Below are 21,063 nucleotides of genomic sequence, written 5' to 3'. Positions count from 1 at the left end.
CATCCGCCCACCTCAGCTTCCCAAAATGCTGGGATTTACAGGCATGAGCCACAGCACCCAGCCTCTTCCAATGGTGTGTGATTCATCAGTTTTTTTAGTCTTCTCTGTCATTGATATTTTGTACCAGTTCCACCTCTAAGGAGAATTCGTTGTCTCAATTTTTATGAGAGGAAAAATGCTGCATGATAATACACATTAGAAGTATTTATAGCCATACCTAAAGATTGTTAATTAATGGGTCATTGTCAGCTTCAAGAAATGTCTCGAGGGAGAGCATCAGGATAAATAGCTAATGCATGCAGGGCTTGATACCTAGGTGATGGGTTGATAGGTACAGCAAACCACATGGCACTCATTTACCTGTGTAACAAGCCTGTACATCCTGCACGTGTATCCTGGAACTTTAAATTAAATTAAATTAAATTTTATTTATTTATTTATTTATTTATTTATTGTTGAGATGGAATCTTGCTCTGTTGCCCAGGCTGGAGTGCAGTGGTGCAATCTCAGCACACTACAACCTCCATCTCCCAGGTTCAAGTGATTCTCCTGCCTCAGCCTCCTGAGTAGCTGGGACTACAGGCGTGTGCCACCATGCCTGGCTAAATTTTTGTATTTTTAGTAGAGACGGGGTTTTACATGTTAGCCACGATGGTCTCGATCTCCTGACTTCGTGATCCACCTGCCTCGGCCTCCCGAAGTGTTAGGATTATAGGTGTGAGCCACCGCGCCTGGCCTAAGTTAAATTAAATTTTTTAAAAAATGTCTCTTATGGAATTGTGCTGTCCCTCCTTTGTCCTCAGCATTGTTGCATTTAATGTTCTCACCCATGACTAAATAGAGGTTGTGTCTATTCCATTTGCAAATGGTTCAAATCTGAGAGAAATGGTTAATATAGTGGATGGCAGAGATATGTTTGAAAAACAATTAGATAAATATTAATAGAATATGTATTCTGCATTGAGATTTAGAAAGTCAGCTTTGTGTGGAAGGGATTTGAGAAACCCTCACCTATTTATCAATAGTTCAGTTCTAAAAGATTTGTAGTTTTGAATAACCTTAGGCTAAATTGGAGTAAGGGATGGTTCTACTTCATTCATTGATTAGACTGCATCTAGAGTACAGTTTAATTTTGAATTTATCCATTCATTCTGAAAGTATTTTAGGATGCCTCTTATATGCTAAGCCATGTGGTAGCCATCAGATATGCATTAGGGAACAAGACACACATAGTCCAGCCTTCACTTGAGTTTTCAAGTCAAATACTAATCTAGTTGAATATTCTAGAACTAAAAGAAGAGAGTTTCAAGACAGTGATGGAATTAGGTAGGGATAATATACAGAGTCTTGTTCTTCATAATGGCAATAAGAAGGCATTGCAGGGTATTTTGGTTTTTAATTGTCAGTATTATAGGTTCTTAAATTGCAGTAAAATATGCATAACAAAATTTATCATTTAGTATTTTTAAATGTACAATTCAGTAGATATAGTTGCCTATATGTATATGTTTTAGGTTTTTTAACTGCAGTAAAATATGTACAACAAAATTTACCATTTAAACATTTTTAAATGTACAATTCAGTGACCTTCAGTACATTCTAATGTGTTTCACTACATTCTGTTGTTGTGCAACCATTACCACTCTTCATCATCAGAACTTTTTCATCATTCCAAATTGCAACTCTGTACCCATTAAATAATTGTCCCCATTTCCCCTTCCCCAGGCCCTATAATGTGAAACTTAAAGCATGAAACATACATCATTAGATTTACAAATTTGATTTATTATCTAAGATATTTCACATGGTTCAAAATTCTAAACCTATAAAAGAGTATACACATTGAAAAACCCCTCTTACCTAAATTCTTCTCCCTATAGGCAACTGTATGTGGTTTTAATCTTTTCTCAGAAACTGTGTGCATATTCAAGCAAATTCATATGTTTTAAAAAGATTGTAATGTAAGCATAAACATTGTTTCGTACTTTCCCCTTTTGTCTTTTTTTCATATACATAAATAACTTCCTCCTTTTTATGGTTGCATGTCATTATATCATTGGAAATATACTGTACTTTTGGGGATGGCAGGAAGTTGTGAGTTTGCATTGTACGGTTTATATTTTCTCTGTGGAATGGGAAGGACAATCATATGTTCAGTGAAATGGAAAAATAGAGGGTTAAAGGTTTCATGAAAGTTGATGTGGTTTGAAATTTTGCCAAATGAGAATGAGATTAGTGTGGTAGGATTGTTAACAGCTCTAGTAACCATTTGAGATCAGCAACTCCAGATTTGTAATGGAACCAGTTCTCTAAGGTACAATTTCTCCAGCCACACCCAGCAGCCTGGATACAGGCCTGGAAAAGGCTTCAGGCCTTTTTGATCCTGAAGTTGGATCCATTCAAGATTGGATTTTTTCAACAGCTTATGATGCATGGACTGTGAGACAAGGGAACTTAATTTGTATTAATAAGAACAAAGGTAATGTATGAACTCTGAAATCAAAAGGGCTGAGGAAAGATGTGAAGACAAAAAAATATAATGGATTTGGAAATGAGAGGAGTCAGTTGACTGAAAGGTATTGATGCGATAGTAAAGACCATAGTGAGTATAAATGAACAAGCAACTTCGAAGAATGGGGTAAGTAGAGAGTGGAATGTCTGAATTTACCAGGTAGAATGGTTTCTTAGGACCTGGTTATAACCATAGGGATAGTTGGAGTAGATTTTAGAAGGTCCGGCAGGGCGCGGTGGCTCACGCCTGTAATCCCAGCACTTTGGGAGGCCGCAACGGGCAGATCACAAGGTCGGGAGATTGAGACCATCCTGGCTAACACAGTGAAACCCCATCTCTACTAAAAATATGAAAAAATTAGCCGGGCATGGTGGCGGTCGCGTGTAGTGCCAGCTACTCTGGAGGCTGAATCAGGAGAGTGGTGTGAACCCGGGAAGCGGAGCTTGCAGTGAGCCGAGACTGCACCACTGCACTCCAGCCTGGGCGATAAGAGTGAGACTCCGTCTCAAAAAAAAAAAAGATTTTAGAAGGTCATTGAAGACAATAAGTGTGGGGAACTAAGAGGGAACTAGGAGCCATATTTTAAGCATTTTAACAAATGAAAACATATCTGGGAAAGGGTGACCAGAATAATGAGAGGAATCTCATATTCAGTTCTACAAATGTCTAATGTTATTGATTGCCTACTATATTTAAGATATTATTTCAGAGCTGCCAGCAATACAAAGATGAATAAGACATAGTACTTGATCTTATGAAGCCTATAGGAATTTGAAAACAAGAAGCCCTAAAGGGAATAGGTTTTTAAATATTTAAAGATCTGTCATGTTTTAAAAGAATTAGACTTCTGTCTTTGTGACCTCAGAGAGCAAAACTAGTATCAAGCAGTGGAACTTAATCCTGATGTAGATTTTGGCTTAATATAAGAACTTTTAAAATATATATACTTACATATGTAGCACTATAACAATAAAAATGGAAAGGAAAAATACCATAATTCTGCTATACTAACAAGTAAACTGTTTTCATTTTTTATTTCTACTCTTGTCTATATATCTAATAATTATTACATAGTTTTATCTATCTTACATGTAATGAATGCTATCATCTGCTAATTTTCTCTTAGCAATGCCTTGTCCCATACGTTAACATTGTCTTTATAAGTTGTTTGATTTTCTTTACTTTTATTAATTTAAAGATGGTTTATTGCATTTGGGAAAGTTATCCATACTTATTTTAACAAACCACACATAGAAAAAACATTTTTTTAGAAAAGTAAAAGTCTCCTAGTCCCTGATAAAACAGACTTTAAACCAACAAAGATCAAAAGAGACAAAGAAGGCCATTACTATAATGGTAAAGGGATCCATTCAACAAGAAGAGCTAACTGTCCTGAATATATATGCACCCCATACAGGAGCACCCAGATTCATAAAGCAAGTCCTTAGAGACCTACAAAGAGACCTAGACTCCCACACAATAGTAATGGGAGACTTTAACACCCCACTGTCAATATTAGACAGATCAACGAGACAGAAGGTTAACAAGGATATCCAGGACTTGAGCACAGCTCTGCACCAAGCAGACCTAATAGACATCTACAGAATTCTCCACCCCAAATCCACAGAATATACATTCTTCTTAGCACCACATCGCATTTACTCTAAAATTGACTACATGATTGGAAGTAAAACACTCCTCAGCAAATGTAAAAGAACAGAAATTACAACAAACTCTCAGACCACAGTGTGATCAAATTAGAACTCAGGATTAAGAAACTCACTTAAAACTGCCCAACTACATGGAAACTGGATAATCTGCTCCTGAATGACTACTGGGTAAATAACAAAATGAAGGCAGAAATAAAGATGTTCTTTGAAACCAATGAGAACAAAGACACAACATATCAGAATCTCTGGGACACATTTAAAGCAGTATGTAGAGGGAAATTCATAGCACTAAATGCCCATAAGAGAAAGCAGGAAAGATCTAAAATCGATACCCTAACATCACAGTTAAAAGAACTAGAGAAGCAAGAGCAAACAAATTCAAAAGCTAGCGGAAGGCAAGAAATAACTAAGATCAGAGCAGAACTGAAGGAGATAGAGACACAAAAAAAACAAAATCAGTGATTCAAAAAAAATCAGTGAATCCAGGAGCTGGTTTTTTGAAAAGATCAACAAAATTGATAGACTGCTAGCAAGACTAATAAAGAGGAAAAGAGAGAAGAATCAAATAGATGCAATAAAAAATGATAAAAGGGATATCACCACTGATCCCACAGAAATACAAACTTCCATCAGAGAATACTATAAACACCTCTACGCAAATAAACTAGAAAATCTAGAAGAAATGGATAAATTCCTGGACGCATACACCCTCCCAAGATTAAACCATGAAGAAGTTGAATCTCTGAATAGACCAATAACAGGCTCTGAAATTGAGGCAATAATAGCCTACCAACCCAAAAAAGTCCAGGACCAGACAGATTCACAGCCAAATTCTACCAGTGGTACAAAGAGGAGCTGGTGCCACTCCTTCTGAAACTATTCCAAACAACAGAAAAAGAGGGAATCCTCCCTAACTCATTTTACGAGGCCAGCCTCATCCTGATACCAAAGCCTGGAAGAGACACGACAGAAAAAGAGAATTTTAGACTAATATCCCTGATGAACATCGATGCGAAAATCCTCAGTAAAATAGGGGCAAACCAAATCCAGCAGCACAGGAAAGAGCTTATCCACCATGATCAAGTCACCTTCATCCCTGGGATGCAAGGCTGGTTCAACATACGCAAATGAGTAAACATAATCCATCACATAAACGGAACCAACAACAAAAGCCACATGACTATCTCAATAGATGCAAAAAAGGCCTTCAACAAAATTCAACAGCCCTTCATGCCAAAAACTCTGAGTAAACTAGGTATTTATGGAACGCATCTCAAAATAATAAGAGCTATTTATGATAAACCACAGCCAATATCATACTGAATGGCCTAAACCTGGAAGCATTCCCTTTGAAAACCAGCACAAGACAAGGATGCACTCTCTGACCACTCCTATTCAACATAGTGTTGGAAGTTCTGGCCAGGGCAATCAGGCAAGAGAAAGAAATAAAGGGTATTCAATTAGGAAAAGAGGAAGTCAAATTGTCACTGTTTGCAGATGACATGATTATATATTTAGAAAACCCCATCGTCTCAGCCCAAAATTCCTTCAGCTGATAAGCAACTTCAGCAAAGTCTCAGGATACAAAATCAATGTGCAAAAATGACAAGCATTCCTATAAACCATTAACAGAGAGCCAAATCATGAGTGAACTACCATTCATCATTGTTACAAAGGGAATAAAATACCTAGGAATCCAACTTACAAGGGATGTGAAGGACCTCTTCAAGGAGAACTACAAACCATTGCTCAATGAAATAAAAGAGGACACAAACAAATGGAAGAACATTCTATGGTCATGGATAGGAAGAATCAATATCATAAAAATGGCCATACTGCCCAAGGTGATTCAGTGCCATCCCCATCAAGCTACCAATGACTTTCTTCACAGAATTGGAAAAAAAACTACTTTAAAGTTCATATGGAACCAAAAAAGAGCCTGCATTGCCAAGACAATCCTAAGCCAAAAGAACAAAGCTGGAGGCATCATGCTACCTGACTTCAAGCTATACTACAGGGCTACAATAACCAAAACAGCATGGTACTGGTACCAAAACAGAGATATAGACCAATGGAACAGAACAGAGGCCTCAGAAAGACCACCACACATCTACAACCATCTGATCTTTGACAAACCTGAGAAAAACAAGAAATGGGGAAAGGATTAACTGTTTAATAAGTGGTGCTGAGAAAACTCGCTAGCCATATGTAGAAAGCTGAAACTGGATCCCTTCCTTACACCTTATACAAAAAATGATTCAAGATGGATTAAATACTTAAATGTTAGACCTAAAACCATAAAAACCCTAGAAGAAAACCTAGGCAATACCATTCAGGACATAGGCATGGGCAAGGGCCTCATGACTAAAACACCCAAAGCAATGGCAACAAAAGCCAAAATAGATAAGTGGGATCTAATTAAACGAAAGGGCTTCTGCACAGCAAAAGAAACTATCATCAAAGTAAATAGGCACCCTACAAAGTGGGAGAAAATTTTTGCAATCTACCCATCTGAAAAAGGGCTAATATTCAGAATCTGCAAAGAACTTAAACAAATTTATAAGAAAAAATCAACCTCATCCAAAAGTGGGCAAAGGATATGAACAGACACTTCTCAAAAGAGGACATTTATTCAGCCAACAGACACATGAAAAAATGCTCATCATCACTGCTCATCAGAGAAATGCAAATCAAAACCACTGTGAGATACTATCTCACACCAGTTAGAATGGTGATCATTAAAAGTCAGGAAACAACACATGCTGGATAGGATGTGGAGAAATAGGAACACTTTTACACTGTTGCTGGGAGTATAAACTAGTTCAACCATTGTGGAAGACAGTGTAGGATCTAGAACTAGAAATACCATTTGACCCAGCCATCCCATTACTGGGTATATACCCAAAGGATTATAAACCATGCTGCTATAAAGACACATGCCCATGTATGTTTATTGTTTATTGTGGCACTATTCACAATAGCAAAGACTTGGAACCAACCCAAATGTCCATCAATGATAGACTGGGTTAAGAAAATGTGACACATATATACCGTGGAATGCTATGCAGCCATAAAAAAGGATGAGTTCATGTCCTTTGCAGGGACATGGGTGAAACTGGAAACCATCATTCTCAGCAAACTATCACAAGGACAGAAAACCAAACACTGTATGTTCTCACTCCTAGGTGGGAATTGAACAGTGAGAATGCTTGGACACAGGGCAGGGAACATCACACATGGGGGCTTGTCGAGGGATGGGGGCCTGGGGGGTGCAGATAGCATTAGGAGAAATACCTAATGTAAATGATGAGTTGATGGGTGCAGCAAACCAACGTGGCACATGTATACCTATGTAACAAACCTGCACGTTGTGCACATGTACCCTAGAACTTAAAGTATAATAAAGAAAGATCAGTTTTAGTTAAAAAAAAAAAAAAGTAAAAGTCAACTGTTGTGCTTTCATAACTTTCCCTCTAGATAGCTTCTCTACTTAAGTACATAAAGAAGGATGAATTGATAGATAAGCAATTTTATATAAATAGGATCATATTGTACACACTTTTCTGTAAAATGCCTTTTTCACTTAATACTGTTTTAGGACATTTTTTGATACCAGTAACTAAAATACATAATTTTTATTGACTATATGATTATATTTTATATATAAGATACTATACCATGTGCTTTAGATGTATTTATTTATTTAGGCTATTTTAATATTTTTTATTAAGGGCTATAAAAATACCCAGAAAGATAAATAAATGTGATGCAATGATATCTGTCCTAATATGAAGAACTTTCTTTCACTGCATTGTTTTCCTTCACAATGGCCTTCAAATCACAGGAGGCAGTGATTCCATGCCATTTCCTCTTCTTTTATTACACACTACAGGATTTCTGAATCAGTATCCCCGCCCTCAGTCTTCTCTTTATAAATCAAAGTCACTTTCAATCCACCAGTTAAAGGGAGCGTATTTTTTTATCTTCCACGAAGAGGGCTCTTTGTTTCACAACTGGATCATAATGCAAAAGAGTCAGTTTTTCCTTCAGTCGGTTTCTCTTGGTGTTGAAGCAGAAACCTGTCCCAGCTTGGCTCACCATTCTCACCAAAATGTTTTTTGACTTGCTCTTGGCAAAGAAGACGACGGAGAGGGACATGGTGACCACCCCTGGACAGTCTCCATCACTCTAGATGTATTATCTTTAATTCCTTCAACAGTTCTACAAGATAGATGATAGTAGGTCCATTTTATAAATGAGGAAGCTGTGTTTGGAAAGGTTAAGTAACTTGTCAAGTCACGTCACTAAAAAGTGAAAGAACAAGAGTGTAAACACCCTTTAACACCCCTTTTCTCCCATTCTCCTTCCAGTATTTGAATTATTTGGTAATTCAGTGGCCGTGTTTGTATTATTGACTAAGTATATTAAATTAATGGACTAAATAAATTAATATTGTTCTCTACTAAATCAAGCAGTTGACTGTTCCTTTCTTTGTCAACTTTTTGTTTACCTTGTAATTTACTTTTTTCCCATCTGTTTGGTTTTCTATACAGCTACTGCTGCTTTTTCACTGAAAGACTCCAACCAATCTGTCAACTTCCAACATGTCTTATAAGCACATAAAATAATCTTTTTTCTTTTTCCTGGAGATTTTCCTCCCACAGCCTTCTGTTATGCTCCAGTCTAAACCAGTTTTTCTTTAGGCATGGCACAAAGCTGTCACCCTGAATTTCCTTGGGCCATTCTGCTCTGTTGGATCCTCACATTCCTGGATTTCATGACTTTTATTTCTTAGTTTACTCCCTGATGTTTTAAATATTTTATTATGGAAAAAATTAACATATAGAAAAGTACATCCTGTAGTATAATGAACCCCCCATGTACTCATCACCCAGCTTCAACAATTATTATCTCACGACCAGTTTTGTTTTTGCTGTGCTCCCATGTACCTCCTCTACCCCATATTATTTTGAAGGAAATCCTAGAGATTGTATTTTTTCTATAAAATGTTTCACTATATATCTCTAAAGAGTAAGGAAGGACTGTTCTCTTTTTTGAGACGGAGTCTTGCTCTGTCGCCACGTCGGAGTGCAGTGGCACAGTCTCTGCTCACTGCCACTGCTGCCTCCTGGGTTCAAGCGATTCCCCTGCCTCAGCCTCCCGAGTAGCTGGGACTACAGGTGTGCACCACCACGCCTGGCTAATTTTTTGTATTTTAGTAGAGACGGAGTTTGACCGTGTTGGCCAGGATAGTCTCAATCTCCTGACCTCATGATCTGCCCGCCTCAGCCTCCCAAAGTGCTGGGATTACAAGCATGAGCCACCACGCCCGGCCAGGACTGTTCTTAAAAATAATTATGCATGGCTTAATATGTAAGTCATGGGTTAATAGGTGCAGCAAACCACCATGGCACACGTTTACCTGTGTAACAAACCTGCACATTCTGCACATGTATCCTAGAACTTAAAGTAAAATTAAAAAAAAAAAACTATAAATATTAATCCCCATTTAAAAAGTAATTATAATACCATTATTATACCTTAAAAATTAAAATTAATTGCGTTAAATCCCTTGATTGCATTAAAAATGCAGCAAATGCTTGGGTGTTGGATGCACCAAAATCTCACAAATCACCACTGAAGAACTTATTCATGTAACCAAATACCACCTGTACCCCAGTAACCTATGGAAAAGCACAAGCATGCACACACACATAAAACATATTTAATTTTACATAATTAAAATGCACTTTTTTTGGGCCGGGCGCGGTGGCTCAAGCCTGTAATCCCAGCACTTTGGGAGGCCGAGACGGGCGGATCACGAGGTCAGGAGATCGAGACCATCCTGGCTAACACCGTGAAACCCCGTCTCTACTAAAATGCAAAAAAACTAGCTCGGCGAGGTGGCGGGCGCCTGTAGTCCCAGCTACTTGGCAGGCTGAGGCAGGAGAATGGCGTGAACCCGGGAGGCGGAGCTTGCAGTGAGCTGAGATCCGGCCACTACACTCCAGCCTGGGTGACAGAGCAAGACTCCGTCTCAAAATAAATAAATAAGGCCGGGCGCGGTGGCTCAAGCCTGTAATCCCAGCACTTTGGGAGGCCGAGACGGGCGGATCACGAGGTCAGGAGTTCGAGACCATCCTGGCTAACACGGTGAAACCCCGTCTCTACTAAAAAATACAAAAAACTAGCCGGGCGAGGTGGCGGGCGCCTGTAGTCCCGGCTACTCGGGAGGCTGAGGCAGGAGAATGGCGTAAAAACCCGGGAGGCAGAGCTTGCAGTGAGCTGAGATCCGGCCACTGCACTCCAGCCTGGGCGACACAGCGAGACTCCGTCTCAAAAATAAATAAATAAATAAATAAATAAATAAATAAAATAAATAAAATGCACTTTTTATGTTACAAAAAATGCAGTAAAGGTTGAAATTTTCAGTTGTTTTGTGAATATATAATTTTACTATTTTGTGGGGTTCTTTTTAGTTTTTTCCCTGTAGTTTGTATAGATCAGTACCCAAATAAGGCTCACATATAGCAAATGATAGATGTTACTGAAGTCTTGGGTTTCTCTTTTATTTCCTTATTTATTTATTTTTCCATTGTGGAAGAATCTAAATTGTTTTTGTAATCTAGATTCTGCTGCCTGCATCCTCATGGTGTTGTTTAACATGTTGCTTTTTCCTCTGTATTGCCATATTCGTATTTAGATCTAGAAACTTCTAATATTTGGAGACAATTCTCCTTTGTAGTGATGTTTTCTTCTGTTAGGAGATATCTAAAGCCTCTCTTTTTATGTTAGCAACTGTCAATGTTCAGTACATTATTTATTAAGTCATTGGACATTGCAGAATGGTGATATTCTAACACACTTTCTTCATTTGATAGTTGGCATGCCTCATGGCCGGGTGCTGTGGCTCTTGCCTGTAATCCCAGCACTTTTAGAGGCCGAGGTGGGTGAATCACGAGGTCAGGAGATTGAAACCATCCTGGCTAACATGGTGAAACCCCGTCTTTACTAAAAATACAAAAACAAAATTAGCTGGGCATGGTGGCGGGTGCCTATAGTCCCAGCTACTCGGGAGGCTGAGGCAGGAGAATAGCGTGAACCCGGGAGGCGGAGCTTGCAGTGAGCGGAGATCACGCCACTGCACTCCAGCCTGAGGACTCCATCTCAAAAACAAAAAAAAACAAATAGTTGGCATGCCTCTGTAAAAGAAAACCTCCTCATCATTTATTATTTGGACATTCGCTGGTTCAGTTTGTTTAAGAAAGGCAGGATAGGGCCGGGCGCGGTGGCTCATGCGTGTAATCCCAGCACTGGGAGGCCGAGGTGGGCGGATCAGGAGGTCAGGAGATCAAGACCATCCTGGCGAACACGGTGAAACCCCGTCTCTACTAAAAATACAAAAAAATTAGCCGGGCGTGGTGGTGGGCGCCTGTAGTCCCAGCTTCTAGGGAGGCTGAGGCAGGAGAATGGCGTGAACCCGGGAGGCGGAGCTTGCAGTGAGCCCAGATCGCGCCACTGCATTCCAGCCTGGGCGACAGAGCAAGCCTCCGTCTCAAAAAAAAAAAAAAAAAAAAAAAAAAGGCAGGATAAATTTTTTCCTTCTCATTTATTAATTTTCAATGTAATAAGTTGTTCCGTCAGCAACTTACAATGGTGTCCAGTGCTCTTTATTTTCAAAGTTGGCAAGTTTAAGTCCTTCAACTTTGTTCTTTTTCAAGGTTGTTTTGGCTGTTCTTTCACTTGCATTTTTATATAAATTTCTGTATCAGCTTGTCAATTTCAGCAAAGAAGTCAGCTGGAATTTTGATAGAAATTGCTTTGAATCTGTAGATTAACTTGGGGAGTTTGGCTTCTTTATAATAGTAAGTTTTCAAATTCATGAACAGTAATTAATTTCTTTCCATTTATTTAATTTAAAAAGAAATCCTACAGTGTTGTGTAGCTTTCAGTGTGTAAGTCTTACATTTTAAAAATCAGGTTGAGGGCCGGACGCAGTGGCTCACGCCTATAATCCCAGCACTTTGGGAGGCTGAGGTGGATCACCTGAGATCAGGAGTTCAAGACCAGCCTGGCCAACATGGCGAAACCCATGTCTCTACTTAAAATATAAAAATTAGCTGGGTGTGGTGGTGCATGCCTGTAATCTCAGCTGCTCAGGAGGCTGAGACAGGAGAATTGCTTGGACCCCGGAGGCAGAGGTTGCAGTGAACTGAGAACACACCACTGCACTCCAGTCTGGGTGACAAAGCAAGACTCCATCTCAAAAAAAAAAAAAGAAAAGAAAAGAAAAAATCAAGGTGAGGAAAGACCCTTTCTAATTCTAGTTTACTGAGTATTTGTGGGTTTTTATTTTTAACTCATTTTTTTAAATCAATTTTATTTATAATCTTTATTGATCATCAAATTGTCCCTCCTTTGACAAATGGGACCATCTCCAATTACTTTGTAATTTACATTCTACTCTTTTCATGATGATACCTTTATTCCACTTTCAGAGCACTTTGATAGTTCAGTATTTAATGAGCAAGTGTGTTCTGTTTATCTGGGCTGTTCTTTGTCAATTCTGTTTGTAATTTGTCATCATCATTTCACTCTGAGTAATTTCAGTTTTTCAGTGTGTCCTCCTATAACTTCCACACTCCATTATTTCCCTCTGGTGTGTTAACAATTAGATTGGCTCCCCTTTCTAAATCTTATCTAGTGTATAATACTCTTCTTGGATGATACAACCAGAACTAAACATTCTGTTACGTTTGCAGGGCACTATTATTTGATATAAGAACAGAGTGTCCTAAATTTTCCCCCATTTCTGTCATGTGTCAAACTGTTTCATTGTGAAACTCATGTGGTGGGAAAGCAAAATATTACAACTATTTTAGAAAACAGTTTGATAATTTGTTTATAATTTTTTATAAAGTTAAACTTACAAGACCTGCAAAACACTAACAAAAAATAAAAGAAGACCTGAAATGAATGGAGTGGTATACCATGTTCGTGGACAAGGAGACTAAAACAAAAGAAACTTTTTTTTTTTTTTTTTTTTTTTGAGACAGAGTTTTGCTCTTGTTGCCCAGGCTGGAGTGCAGTGGCACAATCTTGGCTCACTGCAACCTCTGCCTCCCAGGTTCAAGCAATTCTTATGTCTCAGCCTCCCAAGTAGCTGGGATTACAAGTGCCTGCCACCCTCACAGCTAAGTTTTGTATTTTTAGTAGAGATAGGGTTTTGCCATGTTAGCCAGGCTGGTCTTGCACTCCTGACCTCAGGTGATCCACCTGCCTTAACCTCCCAAAGTGCTGGGATTACAGGTGTGAGCCACTGCGCCTGGCCAAAAAAAAAATTTTTTTAAGAGACAGGATCTTCTGCAACCTGGGTGACAGAACAAGACTCCGTCTGAAAAAAAAAAAGAGACAGGATCTTGCTCAGTCACCCAAGCTGAAGTGCAGTAGCACAATCATAGCTTACTGTAGCCTCAACTTCCTGGGCTCAAGCAATCCTCCTGTCTCAACCTCCCAAGTAGTGAGGACTACAGGAGCACGACACCATGCTTGGCTAATTGTTTTTCATTTTTTACAGAGATTGGGCCTATGTTGTTGCCCAGACTGGTCTCGAGCTCCTGGCCTCCAGCAGTTCTCCCACCTTGACCTCCCAAAGTGTTGGGATTACAGGCATGAGTCACCGTGCCTGACCTCAATATTTTTTAAATGGCAGTTTCCCTCAAATTGTTCTGTAGATTCTGTGCAATAACAATCAAACTCGAGTAAGATTTTTGTAGAAATTGACATTTTAAATCTAAAATTGATATGCAAAGGCAAAGGATAGGCAAAGGAACTTCAAAAAAGAAGAAAAGAATAAGAGTCACACTATTTTTCCTTACAGTCATCAATCAGGAGACACATGTAAATTACTGGAACATATAGAATCTAGAAATAGACCCATATATGTGATCAATGTATAGAATCTAGAAATAGACCCATATATGTGATCAGTTGATTTTTGACAATATGCAAGACAGGTCACTGGAGAAAAGCTAGTCTTTTCAACACATGCTCTTGGAACAATTGGACATCCATATGTGAAAACAAGAAGAAACCCAAACTATATCTTACACAATATGCAAAATTTAATGATAAATGGATTGTATATTTGGGACTTTGGGTTAGGCAAGGATTTTTTTAGACGGGTACAAACTTCATGAACCATAAAAGACAAAAGTGATGAATTTCACCTCATCAGAACTTAAAATGTCTCTCCCCAACTCTGTTAAGAGGTGAATAGACAAGCCATAAACTTAGAGAGAAATTTGTAAACTACATATTTGATAAAGGAATATATAAATTTATAAGTACACAAAAGGAATTTTTAAAATAATATATTAAAAATTCTCAGCTGGGCAGGGTGGCTCACGCCTGTAATCCCAGCACTTTGGGAGGCAAGGTGGGCGGATCACCTGAGGTCAGGAGTTCGAGACCAGCCTGGCCAACATGGCAAAACCCCATGTCTACTGAAAAAAAACTACAAATATTAGCCAGGCATGGTGGCACATGCCTGTAGTCCTAGCCACTCAGGAGGCTGAGGCAGGAGAATCGGTTGAACCTGGCAGGCAGAGGTTGCAGTGAACTGAGATCGTGCCACTGCCCGCCATTTTGGGTGACAGAGTGAGACTCTGTCTCAAAAAAAAATTCCCAAACTCAGTAATAAGAAAACAAAATAATTAATTTTTAAAAGGGTTAAAAGATTTAGAAAGACACTTGACCTAAGGCGATACACAAAAGTCAAATAAGCACATGAAAAGATGCCCAAGACCTTAGTCGTCAGAGAAATGCGAGTTAAAATCACAGTGAGGTACCAGTACACATGCATTAGAATGATGGCAAGGTTACTGAACAACTGGAACTTTCTGCTGGGAATTACATTGCTTACATTGCTGCTGGGAATGCAAAATGTTCAACCACTTTGGAAACATTTTGGCATACACTGACCATACAAATCAGAAATCCTACTGATCCTACTGCTCGGTATTTAGTAAAGATAAATGAAAACATATGTTCACTCAGAAATCTGTATGCAACTGTTTATAGTAGCTTTATTTATAATCACCTAAAACTGGAATAATCCAAATGTCCTTCAACTAAAGGGATTGCAGAAATTGTGATATAGCCATACAATGGACTGTATTACTTAACAATAAAAAGCAACAAACTATTAATATACCCAATAACATATATAACTTTCAAATGCAATATGCTAAGTGAAAGAAATAAGATTTAAAAGGCTACTTACTGTATAATTCTATTTATATTATATAACATTCTGGAATGTGCAGAACTACTAGGGCAAAAAACGAATTAATGGTTGCCAGGAGCCAGGGACGAGAGGAAAGGATTGCTACAAGAGGCACAAGAGAACCTAACTTTAAAAAATCAGAGGGTGATTTCCAAAGTCAAAAGTTAACTCTGCATGTGTATGTGTGTGTGTTCATGAACACAAATAAGCATACATGTTCTGGCCATAAACTTCCTGTTTCATCATTGTAAGCTAATGTTAAATTCTACTGGGAAATGCCTCTTTTTATATTATATATGATCAAAAGTAGATTAAAAGGCATATGCTAATTCTTTCAATTTAGAAAAGGATAAATGAATTTTTACTTACTTTGTAAAACTGAATGAGAAAATAATTATTCTAACCTCAAAAGAAGGTTCACGTTTCATAATGTCTTCAGAGACATTTACAATTTTTTGGTTGTTGTTGCTAATTTTAGTTTGTTAGGAATTAAGTATCCTTTTGTTTTAAACCTACACCCAAAGCATACTGCTTATACTTTGTCCTTAAAAATATTTTTCTTACTCATTTACACCTTTTCTCTTTCTTCTATGCACTTTACCTCTTTGATAATGCATTTACAAATTTGTTTTATAATTTTCTTTCCTTGCCATAAAACTATGGACCCTAATCTTCAGAATCTTTCACTTTTAGCTGGGCCTGGTGGCATGTGCCTGTAGTCCCAGCTACTTGGTGGCTGAAACAGGATCATCACTTGGGCCCAGGAGATCAAGCTACAGTGCACTATGGTTGTGCCTGTGAATGGCCACTGTATTCTAGCCTGTGCAACATAGTGAGAGCCCATCTGTTGGGGGGAAAAAAAGAATCACTCACTTTTTAGGCCATTTCAGGACCCTAGGAGGGAGTTTTGGCAGTTTTCACAGGATCATATGTACCTATCAAATTTATACAAGTAGACACTTTTAATATATTAAAAGATCTCTTTTCCGCACAACTTCCTCTTCTCATATTTTTCCTTGTATTTTGTGATTGTGGAGTTATCACCAAGCGTTGTTCGGATCAGGCTAAGAAGAAATTATATTAGGGGTATGTTTGGTTTTGATTTAGTGGGCTATATTTATGTATTTAGTTAGGTTATTGCTAGCCAACCTAGTATAGGAATGGCTTCCAGAAATAATCCTGGTACTGGCTAAGTGGACATATTGCAGTGCGAACGTGTCTTATGGTGCCAAATGCTGGGAACATGTGAGTACTGGAAGAGAAGCAAGGTTGAAATTTAGAGAGCCAGAGGATAATCTGCAAATAATTCTTTCAATTCTTATAGCCTATATTTGACAGAAATTTGATAGAGGTTTTTTTTTTTTCAAATTTGATTATAATTAGAAATATATGTACACACAGAGTATGACAGTGAATTATGAACTTGAAATAAATTTTAAAAAATTATCATTGGTAAACAAAATTCGATCATCCATGATTGAGTAAAGACTGAAGTATCCTATTTCTCAAATATTTCAAAGTTATTGTCACCTGAAGAGGCACTCAAAGCGTAAGCAGTGAACAATGTTGAAAAAACATTATAGATGTGATGAGTGGTTAATTTAGAAAGTGTTATTTTTCTGGATTTAGGAACATCTGTAAGCATTTATAAATTTTTTGTTTTGTGTAATTTGTGGTTTTTTCATTATAGACTCAGATTTGTACTTAATTTTTTATTTGTGATTCTGTATAAGTAACAAAAGTGTCTAACTCTAAAAAGGGCTCATTGTATCTTTACTGGCCAATTCTGTCAGTCAAGTTGTGCCTATGCCTGCTGGGCACTTGCCAGTCTCCTCAACTCTGTATACACCCCATTTTAAAGCGTTGTTTTTTAGTGTACTGCCAATGCATGAATTATATTCATGTTACTATACTAAGCATTATGTATATTTTAAAACTTACATGAAAGAGAAGCTAATTTAGAAACCTGAGATAAGAATACAATATATAGAGAAAGTTCCTTCTGCCCCTCAGTGGGTTGACTCGAACGTCTCTGGAGTCTACCCATCCCCACACTTTGGAGACCAATGCTATGAAGTGGGAGCTATTGAAGGTATTTTTTTTAAGGTTCTTTTTACTTCATTGAATTTTAATTACAAAAGCATTATTTGCTTATTGTAAACTTTCAGATAGACAAAGTGAAAACAAAATGAGGTTACAAGACCCCAGTTTTCATGTAACCTTTTCAGTCTCTACCACTATGACCCCGAAGGTATGCAGTGTATCATATCTTGATGTGTATTCTTCTGGAACTGCTTCCATTATTATACAGACATACATATATACACACATCTACACACCTACATAATCCTTCATACCAAACATATTACTCTGAGACTTCCATTTTTAATTTAACACATTATCTTCGACATTCATCTTACCCCTTACATAAAGATCTAAATGATTCTTAGGAATAGTTGCTTAATAGTCCATAGTTGGCATGCCCCACATTTTATTCAACCGTCCCCCAAACAGTGGATCTTCCCATTTTATACATGTAGGAATTGAGAATTAAGAAAAATAAAGGCCAGAACCTAAAGTTAGGAATGTTACCTAGTCCCAGAATCTCCTGCTTTTTGTGTAGCTGCCCCCAGCACACACAGACACACACACACACACAAAATAGTGTGTAAATAGCATAGGAAAATAATCCCAAGAAATATATTTAATATAATTTTTATATTATTAGGTAAAAGTTGGCTTTTAGTAAAGCAAGACTTTGGAGTCAGACTGCCCAACTTCAAATCTCAGCACCACTATTACTATCCATGAGATGTTGGGCAAATTCTTCAAATTCAGCAAATTTAAAGAGACTAGGGGTTTACAGGTGGCACCTCTTCTAGTCCTCTCTAATCCCTCTTACTTCCCCTTTGCACCCCAAACATGAGGCTGGGGTTTTGGGAAATATGGTGGTGTTACCAGTCTTTAGAACAAATGCCACCACTCCAAGCTGTAGATGAAAGAGATGTGGATGGGGAGAGTGGGTAACAAGAAATAATTCCTCTAAACCATGGTTCATACTAGGCATATGGCTTAGGATCAACCAGTGGCATAAGACCCAGGAGGCAACTAGCAAAAACTTATCTCAATAGTGTACCCTCTCCTGCAGCAGTAAGGAAACCTCATTGTTACAGACTGGGTCCTGGCATTATGACACCCTGAAAATAGATTGCTCAGACTTCAAAACAGATTTGCATTTTGGGAGTACAACTATTGGTACTCTGCAGGAGGCAAGTGTGGCTATGTGGTTAGCCTGTTTGAAGACACTTGTATGTTGTCTTTGCCAGCATGTAGCAGTCATACCAAAAGACCTCCAGCTAGCATACTGTACACCTGTACAATGTCTCATGTAAGTGGAGAGTGTGCTTAAGAATCTGTTTTAATGGCAAACACTGCATTTTCAACAAAACAAAACAAAAAACACCACCTACCAACTTCTTCCCAATATTGATAGTTCTGAATGTTAGATTTTTTTTTGTAACCATGTGATCAAAATATACCTAAGTGTAACAATGGAAAAATAGGTGCAGAATAGGTGTTGGCAAGTATTTTCCCATTTTTATTAGTGTGTGAATTTTTAATATAAATATAGGGACACAATACATTAAAGGAAGTCAAAATATTTTAATGAACAAGTTTCAGCAATTTAATTTATAACAATTATAAGTAAATCCATTAAAATTTTTATATAGTGACAGCACTTAGATTTTTTAAACAAGTAAATTTCTTTTTGATGACAACTAAGTGGTATGTGTATAATTTTATCATACAGTAGTTTCCATTCATTCACTATAGTTATGTAATTGACTCTACATGCAAGTATATCTTTTTTTTTTTCTTTTTTTGAGATGGAGTCTCGCTCTGTTGCCAGGCTAGAGTGCAGTGGCGCGATCTCGGCTCACTGCAACCGCTGCTTCCCGGGTTCAAGCAATTCTTCTGCCTCAGCCTCCTGAGTAGCTGGGACTACAGGCGCACACCACCACGCCTGGCTAAATTTTGTATTTTTAGTAGAGACAGGGTTTCACTGTGTTGGCCAGGATGCTCTCGATCTCTTGACCTTGTGATCTGCCCGCCTCAGCCTCCCAAACTGCTGGGATTATAGGCGTGAGCCACCGCTCCCAGCTACAAGTATATCTTTTTTAATATTGTGTGTATTGTTTATGTTTAATATTTATTTTTTAAAAAGCGAATAAATAAAAATGAGTTTCACATTTCTCAAATTGACACCTATTTATGCTAAAATGCACCCAGTATTTTTTATCCAGTAAAATGGATAGTTACTTAAATTATTAATATTAGTAATCATAATCCAACCTAACAGGAATTTTTTATTTGTTAATTATTCTCTAACAGCTGTTTTCAATAGTGGGTAGTATGGACCCCTAAGAGATGATTGGAAATTTTATGGGGTGGTATTTTGGTTGTCACATTGATAGGGATGTGTTATTGGATCAATTGTCGTAACGTGTAAGTTCAATTGATCCACTAGATTTCAACCCTTCTCTTAACATTTGTTCACAGTACTTGGCACTTTGAGCTTCTGATTTTCTCAAAAGTCTAGAGAGTAACTTGTCTTTTGCAAGCAGTTTAAGTTATCACTTCCTTTCTTTTGCCAAGTCAGTTACCACTTGTCTGTCTGCATTATGCCTTCTAAATATTTCTTCGAATCACTTATTCTCTGATGTCTCCTCTCTCATTCTGTCTTTCATAGTAGTTTTTGTGTTCTTTTATTTTATCCCTTTGCTGTCCATGCAGCAAAGGGTTGGAAAGGAAGAAGTATTTCAAAGGAAGAAGAGACCACCGTGTAATCCATCTGCTATGCTTTAACAGCTCTATTGGAGATCATATCTCCTCCTAGAGGGCACAGAAAATGTTCTGGGTGGTTTTGGTTATTATAATGACTGGCTGACGCACTGGCAGTTCATGCCTACTTTATGGATAGATCTGCTAAAACACCACCATGTGTGAGCCCACCCAAAATGCCAATGACACCTCCATTTACAAACAGTGACCTAGTGCAATTCAGAGTCATCAGTTCATCACAGCCTTGTATTAACTCAGTGTAAACAGTATGCTTAGACACTAACATCTTCTCTAGTTTAGAGTAGTGTCAAATCTTATTCATTACTGTTTTTCAGGCTGAGCTTTTTGAAACTAATGTTCATTCAGAAATAACAATGAAAACAGTGTCATGGCTCCTTATTAAAAGGAAGAACACATTGGATAAATTGTTTTCTTAACTCCAACATTCAATTTTGCTACATGTTTTGTCTTCATTTTAACAGATATTTTGGTAAAAGACCTCAGTGGGATTGTAGAGGGGCATCAAATCTTAATGAACTTCACCAGCTATTAAGTGACATAATGATTAGAAGATTAAAGACTGAAGTTTTAACCCAGCTACCCCCTAAAGTCAGACAACGTATTCCATTTGATCTTCCATCAGCAGCAGCCAAGGTGAGAACCCTTGCTTGACTGAAAGTCTAACTTTAAATAATTTTGAATTATACTATTAAAGATGATACATATTTCATATTTCACAGAAGGAAAGGTTT

General features: G+C 37.9%; 1 protein-coding gene and 1 pseudogene across 17 annotated transcripts in view; one reads left to right on the top strand and one right to left on the bottom strand.

The window, feature by feature from the left end:
* Positions 1–21,063, top strand: part of LOC105492641 (zinc finger RANBP2-type containing 3) — a 294,136-nt gene that overhangs the window by 168,801 nt on the left and 104,272 nt on the right. For 16 of the 17 annotated variants that reach the window (XM_071072653.1, XM_071072657.1, XM_071072652.1 and 13 more), the window contains one exon: positions 20,794–20,965. In XM_071072653.1, coding sequence (XP_070928754.1) covers positions 20,794–20,965 — 172 coding nt within the window. Of the gene's footprint in view, positions 1–15,511; positions 15,717–20,793; positions 20,966–21,063 lie in introns of those variants that run through there. The other variant, XM_071072666.1, reaches the window with a different exon arrangement.
* LOC112428591 (large ribosomal subunit protein bL33m pseudogene) lies at positions 7,891–8,403 on the bottom strand (annotated as a pseudogene).

Source organism: Macaca nemestrina, chromosome 11 (genome assembly GCF_043159975.1).
Source record: "Macaca nemestrina isolate mMacNem1 chromosome 11, mMacNem.hap1, whole genome shotgun sequence".
In the NCBI taxonomy this organism is placed as follows: Eukaryota; Metazoa; Chordata; class Mammalia; order Primates; family Cercopithecidae; genus Macaca; species Macaca nemestrina.
This window is presented reverse-complemented; position numbering and strand designations above follow the sequence as displayed.